Source organism: Thamnophis sirtalis, unplaced genomic scaffold (genome assembly GCF_051295495.1).
Source record: "Thamnophis sirtalis isolate CommonGarterSnake01/CBP01778 unplaced genomic scaffold, rThaSir2_p1.2 scaffold_4, whole genome shotgun sequence".
NCBI classification, from domain to species: domain Eukaryota; kingdom Metazoa; phylum Chordata; class Lepidosauria; order Squamata; family Natricidae; genus Thamnophis; species Thamnophis sirtalis.
This window is the reverse complement of record NW_028261384.1, coordinates 66,599,705-66,611,169: the sequence shown is the minus strand read 5'-3', so window position 1 is coordinate 66,611,169 and position 11,465 is coordinate 66,599,705. Positions and strand designations below refer to the sequence as shown.

The window sequence follows — 11,465 nt, the reverse complement described above, 5'->3', positions numbered from 1 at the left end:
ATATTTTACACGATCGGAGGCTTGCACAGGCTTCTTTCTCCGTTTCTTCCCCCACCCCGATCTCAGCTGTTTCCTTCTCCTCCGTTCCTTTCCTCTTCCCCAGCTTGCGCAGGCTTCTTTCTCCGTTTCTTCCCCCACCCCGATCTCAGCTGTTTCCTTCTCCTCCGTTCCTTTCCTCTTCCCCAGCTTGCGCAGGCTTCTTTCTCCATTTCTTCCCCCACCCCGATCTCAGCTGTTTCCTTCTCCTCCGTTCCTTTCCTCTTCCCCAGCTTGCGCAGGCTTCTTTCTCCGTTTCTTCCCCCCCATCTCAGCTGTTTCCCTTCTCTCTTACTCGTCGCGGGTTATATGCGTGGGCGGGGTATACGGAAAATATTTTACACGATCCGGAAAACCCGCGGGTTATTTGCGTGGGCGGGTTATTTGCGTGGGCGGGTTATATGGGTGAAAATACGGTATATATGTGTGTATATATATGTATATAAACATATATACATATACATATGTATATGTATATATGTATATACATGTATATATGTATATATATGTTTGTGTGTGTATATATATGTATATATGTATATATGTATATATATGTGTATATATATATATATATATGTGTATATATATATATATATATATATATATGTATGTATGTATGTATGTATGTATGTATGTATATACATACACATTTTGTTGTATTTGTGCTGATAAATAAATAAAGGGAGAATAGTATAGATCTATTTCAAGCTATTTAGCTCTCATCAGCTAGCCATACCCTTACTGGGATTTGAACCTGGGCTATATTACATACTAGGCAGACATCTTAGTCATTAGGCCACAGGCTCTTATCCGTTTTCAGCCAAGCCAGGGTGAAAGGTATCTGTTAGATTTTTACAACCCCCGGTATGCCCAAATATGGGAGGAAGATCACTACTTCCATTCTCTGTCCTTTGGCTCGTCACAAGAGACCATCCAGGCAGAAACCCAATATTTTTATTGTTGCCTTTTTGTTACATTTTGTTACTTTTTGTTACTTTTTGTTACATTTTGTTTGTTTGTTACATTTGTGCTGATAAATTAATAAAGGGAGACTAGTATAGATCTATTTCAAGCTATTTAGCTCTCTTCAGCTAGCCATACCCTTACTGGGATTTGAACCTGGGCTATATTACATACTAGGCAGAAATCTTAGCCATTAGGCCACAGGTTCTTATCCGTTATCAGCCAAGCCAGGGTGAAAAGTATCTATTAGATTTTTACAACCCCCGGTATCCCCGGTATATATATATATATACATATATATATACACACACATGCACGCACGTACATACACACACATACATATATTAATTTTAAACAAACAAAAGCGAACAAAAAACATAAAACACATACAACCTTCCTCTATTTCATATAATGTGTCGTTTGGTTACAAGATTTTGTGCATCTGGCCACCACTTACAATTATATATTGAATCACAAATTGTTCATTAGATAAACATAAGGTTATTATTAAATAATTAAATTATGAATACTGTAATTATTATTCCTTAATTTTAAACAAGATATTCTGAATATTGAATCCATACATGCAACATTATTTTGCATCAATAGTTCAATGGTCTCCTCTTTCTATGCTGGTGCTTTAAACCACTTGAGAGCTATTTTTATAATGTATCTTTATCTTAGTTATGAATTAAAATTCAGAGAAATTATTCCAGTAGTTTAAAATACACTTCAGACCAATGATTTAAATTAAAAGAATTTTATAATCTTGTGGGAAATAAAATGTGATTTTATGCTTTTACTGTGCTGCTTTTATTTTAAATATTAATAGCAATAGCAGTTAGACTTATATACCGCTTCATAGGGCTTTCAGCCCTCTCTAAGCGGTTTACAGAGTCAGCATATTGCCCCCAACAACAATCCGGGTCCTCATTTTACCCACCTCGGAAGGATGGAAGGCTGAGTCAACCCTGAGCCGGTGAGATTTGAACAGCCGAACTGCAGAACTGCAGTCAGCTGAAGTAGCCTGCAGTGCTGCGTTTAACCACTGCGCCACCTCGGCTCCTAAGATAAGTTTGGTCACTAAGAGGTTTTCAAAATATGAAATTTCAGAAAATTTTACTATGTTTCCTTGTGGAAATGGATTGGCTGCAATTTTAATTGATAGGGTAATTGTTCTTGACTTTCTTGTAACCTACTGTTAAGCTTGGTCATAAAATGTGGTAATAAATAATGAATCAATTTCTCTATCTATCTATCTACTTGTAGTTCAGCAGAACTGTCATTCTGGTTGCATTCTGGAATGCAAAATAATTCTACATTAGTAACCTTTTTGAATTTTAATATAAGAAAGAAAACTTCCCATCAATCCCCTTCTCTACCTAAAATAGCTTCTAGAAAATAATGCAGGAGGGTTTTGTTAAACACTGAGGCCTATGGCATAGTGTTTAGCTACTGTGGGAATCATTATATATGACTTAGATCTAACACAACTGACTTATAAAAGGTAAGTTTTTTGCTCACTTCTGAATACATTTTTCTGTGGTCTATCCACAATGTTCATTACAGTCTCAGAAGCCATATTCAGGGCTTCTATATTCACATTGCATCTCCCTTATTGTATCTACTTGTTAAGAGGAGAAAGTCTGAAATGAGAACAACATTCTATATGTAAACTCCATGTAATTTAGAACACAAGTTATATAGAGGTCTAAAATGTGTGTGGGCCTACATATATAAAACAGTGCATGGGCACTGGCTAAAAGGGAGTGAATTCAGCCCCAGTCTTCTAATAACTGAGATGTGAAGCCTGAGGTGGCTCTATTGACCTGCATTACAATAATACATAATTCTTTTATTGCAAGATATGTGTTTTTGTTTGCTCATAATATTTATTATATTTTTAGGCCTGGTTGCAGTATGCCAGAAATTTGGGACATAGAAGATCTTACCAATGCTGGGAAAATTCCTTTATGCAATCTCATGTGCAAAGATTCCAGGCCATACTTCAGGACAGTATTCAACAATAATATATTCAAAATATTGGAAGTTACCAGAGAATGATTCTTCAGTACTGTATCATTTTTGGCAGTATATGTTTCAAACCAGCATTTAAAAAAAAATCTACTTGAATTCCATTTAAAAATAAAAAGAATTGATGTTAATTACAGGCACTGTTAGATTTGACTTGCATTCCAGAGAATTAAACACTCACGGTGTTTTGTTTTGTTTTTGAAGCAATTGAAGATAGTCATTGGATGAGATTCTTAGGAGTCCAACTGTATTTATTGAGAAGTAATGTTCATTTGAAAAAAAAAAAAGAAAATAATTTTAGTTTGGATCTGTAGGTGTTCTAAGATACTATATGGAATATCACTCTTTAAAATGTGAACAGTTAAAGTATATTTTGGCACAAATTTGTCTCCTCCTGGGACAGTTGTTTAAAATTACCTATGCAAATGTTTATTGCATTTCAACTCTTAATAAATACTGATCCTAAGAAAGAGAGCAAAAATATTTATAGAAAATAATACCAAACTCAATGAAATTGTGCAGGTAATGATTCCTAGAAAGAGTGCTGCAATTTTAAACCCTGAACAAATAAGAGTTGACAAAACCTAAGGTTTTCTCACATATAGTCATCATTATATTGCTAATTTAATTTTCTTTTCATGCTTCTTCTTTTCAAATAAGCATAGTTTTGTGAAAAAAGATGATTTCCATGATCCTATATTAGCATAAATTGCTCTTTACTTTATTAAAACTGAAAAAGTTCACTTATTACAACTTGCTTATTTGTTCTGCTTTAAAATTCTGAGTATCTTAAAATTTGCATTGAGCCAAATGATATATAACAAGACTTCCTACATTCTCGTTTATCAAAGCTGAGAAAGCATTATAGTGTATGTGATTAATCTTTATTATTCCTGTCATTTTTCTTACTTTTCTTTCTTTTTTTTCTTTTGGTAGAATATTACATCTAAACCAGAATTCCTGGTTTGTTATTTTTAACAAGCCAAATTTAGAATCCAACATTTATTCTTGGCTTACTTATTGTCTTGAATCCAATAGTCCAAGGAATCCTTTTCTGAATATGTTTTTAAACACTTTCACTGGTAGCAGAAATAGTTGAAAAGTAAACCACCCAAATGTATATAGAAAGAGTATATATGCTTCTTCAATAGTTACTAAAATAGGACTGCTGAAATTCATGTAAATTTATCTGAATTTTTCTACTATTGACATGCTATGATGAACAAAATAAAGTTGTTGCATGTGTTAATCTTTTAAAAACAGAAATTTTCCAGGAAAATTGTACTATTTTGCCTTAATGCAATAAAGGATCATCATTAATCCTTGTAGAAAATTTAATGTAATAGGAAATAACATTTATTCTCTAAGAAATAAATTGTAACCACTTGGTGAAATGCAGTGTAAAACAATTATGCTTTTGTGTTATTCCATTATACACCTTAGAGTTACTTTATACAACATAAATTCCAATACTGCAGCAAATGTTAGGTAAGTTAAAACCGCATTCTTAGGCTCATTTTTATAAAACCCTTTTAAAACTTCAAAAATATTGTAGTCATTTCTGATTAACTGTAAAGACGATGCATAGCTCCAAACCCTGGTCGCAGTTCATTTTTTTGTCTGGTACTATAGACCATGATTGTATACATTCTGTGTATGTTTAAAACTGTTGAAAAATCTTACTTGTACAAGTTGTTTAACTAAGAACTTAAACAAGTTGTTTAACTAAGAACGGTTGCCACCTTCCCTGACAAAGTACAAAAGGGTCAATTCAAAATGTAAAGAAATTTATTTTCTATTGAGGATTGAAGCGTAAACTAAGATCCATTCAAAAGGCAGGAAATTGGAGTCATTATTTTGTACTTAGATTATATTGTAGAATAGAAACAACTGTACTTTTATGGATTTTATGCCTATTGTTGATGTTCATTTTCAAATAAAAGTTTTGTTCATAATTGTGTTTACGTAAAAAGTATTTCACAAATAGCTATTATATTATTTTCCAGAAAATCATTGAAAAACAACTTTAATCTATTTTTATCTGAAGTTGCTCTCTAAAATATATTGTACTTACATATTAGAGAAAAGGCGAAAATACTGGTAACTGTTCTGACCCCCCCCCCCCGGGTCTGGTAAGTAACGCCGACACAAACTTACTGTTAGCCACACTTTATTCACAGTAATTAATCACAGAAAAGATGTTGGCAGCAACCCAGACTCCCATAGATAAGAGATACAATACACACAAGAGCTTCTCCAGCTTGGTATAAACGGTTGTGTCCTGCAAAAGATCTCCTCCCAAAGTCTCTTCTTATATATTCTCTTGGGAGGAGCCAAACCACAACGACCTGGGCCTGATTATCTCCTATGAGTCTGTCTCCATAATTGCTGCCTTCATTTCTCCGCTCTCCTCTGCCTGGCATCAGGGACAAACTCCCTTCGATCTTCACCACTGCTCCATGCCTCAGGCTCCTCTTGGTGGCCAACCAGCCTCTCTGGTCCCTGCTCGGAGCCTGAACCCTGCCCAGGGTCCTCCACATCATCCAGAGCCGACTCATAGGGTCCCTCGCTATCGGAGTCCATCGGCAGCTCCAACGGCTGCTGCTGGCCTACAACACTATCCCTCACCCAGGGCCTTTCCCCTGGGTCTGACACTCAGGGTGCGGCCTCAAGGGATATTGTGCATGATAGGCCCGCACCAAAGCAGGGGCATGTACGTCTGTCGCATTGGGCCAAATCCCCCCTGTCCGACCCCCTCGTCCTTCCAGTCTACCAAGTACTGGAAACATCCCTTTAGCCATCTCGAGTCTCGGATCTTCGTGCGGTAGCCGCGTCTCCACCCTAAGCGGTGATGGCTGGAGGGGAGATGGTTGGTGGAGAGGACAAGCCGACCGCTCAGGGATCAAGAGCGAGCCATGGAACACCGGGTGCATTCGCATCGAGCGTGGCAGGATCAGGCGATAGGCCACCGGGTTGATGACGGCCTCCATGGGGAATGGCCCAAGATACCGGTGGTCCAACTTCTTAGCCGGCCGGTGGGACAGAAGATGCTGTGTGGAACTCTAGATTCCTATGGTCCGTCCAGACCTTGACTTGATGCCTGACCCCCTCCAGGTGATGCCTCCAGGCCTCAAACGCCACCTTGATAGCCAGCAACTCCTTCTCCCAGAGGGTGTAATTGCGCTCAGAAGGATTGAGTTTCCATGAGTAATAAGCGCAAGGGAAAAGGGTACCTCCAGGGGCGTGAGCCTGCAGTAACACCACGCCCACCACAATGTCCGACGCATCCTCCTCCACCACAAACAGATGATGGGAATCGGTGCTTTAGGATCGGCTCCTTCATGAAGACGTGCTTCAGAGCCTCGAATGCTTGTTGCTTGTGGGCCCCCAGTGAAACGGCAGTTTATTCTGCAGAAACCGAGTCAGGGGCGCAGTCAAGAAAGCAAAGCTGGGGATGAAGGTCCGGTAATAGTTGGCAAACCCAAGGAGTCTCTGAACATCCTTCACATGCCAAGGAGGTTGCCAACTGCACCTTGCCCGGCTCCATCGCAATTCCTTCAGGGGAGATACGGTGTCCCAGGAACTCAATGGTAGTCTGCCAGAACTGACACTTCTCTAGCTTTGCAAACAAACGATGCTCCCGGAGTCGTTACAGGACCAGGTGTAGATGTTGCTGCTGATCCTTCCGAGACATCAAGTAATCAAGATGTCATCCAGGTAAATGACGACAAACTGATCCAAGAGGTCCCAGAAGATATGTTTATGAAGTATATGAGCCAAGGTGGCACAGTGGTTAGGGTGCAGTACTGCAGGCCACTTTAGTTGACTGTGTTCTGCAGCTCAGCAGTTCAAATCTCACCGGCTCAAGGTCGACTCAGCCTTCCATCCTTCCGAGGTGGATGAAATGACCCGGACTGTGGGGGCAAGTTGCTGACTCAATTTGCTAAAAAAATTTGTAAACCGCTTAGAGAGGGCTGAAAGCCCTATGAAGCGGTATATAAGTCTAATAAATAAATAAATAAATAAGTGCTGGAAGACTGCTGGGGCATTGGTCAACCCAAATGGCATGACTGTGTACTCAAAATGTCTGTACCAGTTGCCAAAGGCCATCTTCCATTCGTCATCCCCCCGGACTCGGACCAGATTATAAGCGCCACGGAAGTCCAGTTTCGTGAACACCGTCGCCTCTTGGAGCTGTTCCAACAACTCAGAAATCAGGGGCAGTGGGTAACGGTTGCGCACAGTGATGGCATTCAGAGTCTCAGATCCCCGGTCTTCTTTTTGACGAACAAGACCGGGGCAGATAGTGGCGAAAATGAGGGCTGTATAAAACTCTGGTCGAGGTTCTTGTCCAGAAAGTTCTGCAATGGAGCCAACTCCGGCTTGGACATGGAGTACAGGCAACCCACAGGGGGATTCATGTCTGGTACCAAGTCAATGGGACAGTCATAAGGCTGGTGCGGTGACATTTCGTCCACCTCCTGCTCGCTGAAGACATCTGTGAACTCTGCCACCCTGGGAGAGCTGAGCATCTGACCTGCGCAAATATGACGGGTGTAGTCGACACATTGCAGGGACAGGAACATGATCAAGTTCTGCGACCAATAAATCTGAGGGTCATGTGCCCACAGCTAAGCCGAACCCAGGACCACGGGGAAGGTGCAAGGGCTGCGTGGCGGCCTTGATAGGCCCAGATAGAAGCACCCAGCGGTCAATGGTCTCAACCCTCATAGGTGGGTCCACCGGACACAGAGGGACGTTGTACTTTGAGGCAAACGCCGCATCCATAAAGTTTGTGGTAGCCCCGGAATCGACCAAGGCATGGGTTGGAATTCCCTGTGGACTACCTGACAAGAGGATGTGTGCTGCCAAAATCATGTGCCATGGAGGCCTGTCCATCTCTGTTTCGGCGTGCACCTGGCCTAAAGTCTCCCTCAGATTGGGCTCCACCTGCTTCCTGACACATTGTTGTGGAGCTGAGGGACTCAGACCTTGCAACCCCCCCACTCTTCTTGGGGCAAGCTGTGGCCAGGTGCCCAAGATCCCCATAATAAAAACACAACCCCCCTGTCCATCTCCGTTCGTGACAAGCGGGGTTTAGCGGTGCCCAAATCCATGGGCTCCTCCCATGGATCTATGGTCTCCTGTGGGATCGGCACCTCACTGGTCTCCTGGGACGTGCGGTGAGGCCCCCGCCTCTGCAACTGGCCATCTATCCGGAGGCACAAGTGGATCAACACGTTGAACGTCGGTGGCCTGTCCACCTGCACCAGCTTATCCTGCAGGTCATCCGACAGCCCATCCTGAAAGGTGTCCATGAGGGCTGCCTCATTCCAGGCCGAATCTTGACTAAGCAGCCGGAATTCACTGACATAATCCTACAAGGAGCCACGGCCCTGCTGCAGCGTCTTGAGCAGTCTGGTGGCTGTTTCCTCCGCCCCCCCCCCCAATTTTTTTCTTTTATTTTTAAACATAAAAAGAAAAACAACATAAAAAATTCTCATCCATTACATACAGCATGTCATTTGTTTAGAAGTGTTTTTGCATCCATATTCTCAATTACATATACAATCACAGATTTTTCATCTAATATAACTAAATACCTCACTTTCATTATACAACATATATTCAATTGCAATGAATTTTTTTTTCAATAAACCTAATTCCCTTACATTCTTGATTGTCTGTTTAATAACAATATACCTTTATATAATCACTTATCCCATTCTGAATATTTTTACAATATAAAAAAAGAATTACACACTATTTATGTTTGATTATCACTATTTTCAATTATGTATAATCCGAGCAATCATCTATCAAGTATGCTTATGTTCATTATTGTCCTTATACGTCATACATTCAAACAAAGATGTTATTCCTTCATTTTTCAACAAGATATTCTAAATACTCACCATATACATACCAATTTTTGATTACTTCCTTATTAAAATTATTTATCAACAACAGAATATCTTTATAATATATACTTAGAGTTATACATTATATCACCAATCTTCTATCAAGTATACATAAATTCATTGTTATCCTTATCCATTTTAAAACAAAAAATTCTAAATTACACACACACACACACACACACACACACACACACACACACACACACACACACACATATATACAACCCCCGGTATGCCCAAATATGGGAGGAAGGTCACTACTTCCATTCTCTGCCCTTCGGCTCGTTACAAGAGACCATCCAGACAGAAACCCAATATTTTTACTGTTGCCTTTTTGTTACATTTGTTGTATTTGTGCTGATAAATAAATAAAGGGAGACTAGTATAGATCTATTTCAAGCTATTTAGCTCTCATCAGCTAGCCATACAGGTTCGATTCCCAGTAAAGGTATGGCTAGCTGATGAGAGCTAAATAGCTTGAAATAGATCTATACTAGTCTCCCTTTATTTATTTATCAGGACAAATACAACATATATATGTGTGTGTGTGTGTGCGTGCACACACACACACACACACACACACACACACGTATGTATGTATGTATGTATGTATGTATGTATGTATGTATGTATGTTGTTTTTTTAATTTGTGCTGATAAATAAATAAAGGGAGACTAGTATAGATCTATTTCAAGCTATTTAGCTCTCATCAGCTAGCCATACCCTTACTGGGATTTGAACCTGGGCTATATTGCATACTAGGCAGACTTCTTAGCCATTAGTCATATATATATGACTTTTCTTTGTATCTTTATTAATCTATTTCACAACATAATTTTATTATCACTTAACTCCTTCAATTAAAACATAGGCAAAACATTTTCCATTTCCATTTTTTTCCCAACACTCATAAAAGAAATCCCATATCTTATAAAATTGCTCATCTTCTTGTTCTTTAATTTCAAATGTCAATTTACTCATTTCAGCACACTCCATTATTTTTCAAATAACTTCTTCCTCTTTTGGTATTGTTTCATTTTTCCAGTTTTTTGTAAATATGATTCTAGCTGCTGTTAAAATGTTTACAATAAAATATTTTAAGTCTTTGTTATAGATTTCTGGTATAATTCCCAATAAAAAAATCTCTGGTTTAAGATCTATGTGTTTGTGTATCATTTTCTCCAACCACATGTGAATTTTAGTCCAGTATCTTTTGGCTTCAATGCAAGTCCACCCCATGTGGTAATATGAGCCCGGTGTCTGATGACATTTCCAGCACTTTTCTGATTTATTCTTGGACATTCTTTCAATTCTCGTTGGGGGTAGATGCCACCTGTAAAACATCTTCTACAATTTTTTTCTATATGCGGTAGACATTGTCATTTTATAATTTTGAGAGTGACCACAATTTCTGCCATTTCTCTAAATCAATCCCATGCCCAAAGTTTTTCCCCCAAGCTATCATGGTTTCTTTGTTCCTCTTGTAATTTAACCTCCAATAAATATCCATATAATTTTTTAATTACTTTTTCATCAGCACCTGTTAGAATTTTATCTAACTCAGTCATTTTATTGTAAAAACCTTTTGATTTTCTATATTCATTGTATCCAGATTGTATCTGTACATATGAGTACCAATTCATTTCTATTCCTTCTTGTTTCAACTCTAGAATAGATTTGAGTTCACCCTCTGCATTCAGTATTTCAACATATCTAACTGTTTGCTCCTTTTTATATGTTATTGGATATAAAAATGCTTCAATCGTTGATATCCAGACTGGAATTTTTAAGTAGTGTAATCTTTTAACCTTTTTCCAATTTAATAACAAAGCCTCCCTTATATAATGTCTTCTAAAATAACCATGTGCTTTAGTTCCCTTATACCATAAAAAAGCATGCCATCCCAACAGTAGCAATAGCAATAGCAGTAGACTTATATACCGCTTCATAGGGCTTTCAGCCCTCTCTAAGCGGTTTACAGAGAGTCAGCATATTGCCCCCAACAATCTGGGTCCTCATTTTACCCATCTCGGAAGGATGGAAGGCTGAGTCAACCCTGAACAGTAAATCATGACCTTCTACATTCAATAATCTAAAGTTTTTTTAGTCTTATCCACTCCTTAATCCACATCAAATTTGTTGCTTGGTAATGTAACTCCCAATCAGGTAAGGCCAATCCTCCTCTAGTTCTAGCATCTTGTAATAGTTTGAGTTTTATTCTTGCTTTTTTCCTTTGACAAATAAACTTCAAAACTATTTTATTTAGATCTTGAAAAAAGTCCTTACCCAATCTGATTGGGATTGTCTGGAACAGGTATAAAATTCTAGGTAAAATATTCATTTTAATTGTAGAGATTCTTCCTATCATTGATAATTGTAGGATTTTCCATTTCATCAAGTCAGTCGCAATTTGTTGTTTTATCTAATATAATTGTCCTCCTTAAGAGTACTGCATCTAGGTGATAAATATATCCCCAAATATTTAACCTTGCTTGTGATTTGGATCTGCAA

General features: G+C 38.8%; 1 protein-coding gene across 3 annotated transcripts in view; it reads left to right on the top strand.

The window, feature by feature from the left end:
* Positions 1-4,988, top strand: part of DPY19L1 (dpy-19 like C-mannosyltransferase 1) — a 140,926-nt gene extending 135,938 nt beyond the window's left edge. For all 3 annotated transcript variants that reach the window (XM_087713070.1, XM_087713069.1, XM_087713068.1), the window contains one exon: positions 2,907-4,988. In XM_087713070.1, coding sequence (XP_087569196.1) covers positions 2,907-3,063 — 157 coding nt within the window. In that variant the 3' untranslated portion in view covers positions 3,064-4,988. The remainder of the gene's footprint in view (positions 1-2,906) is intronic.
* Positions 4,989-11,465: the final 6,477 nt, after the last annotated feature.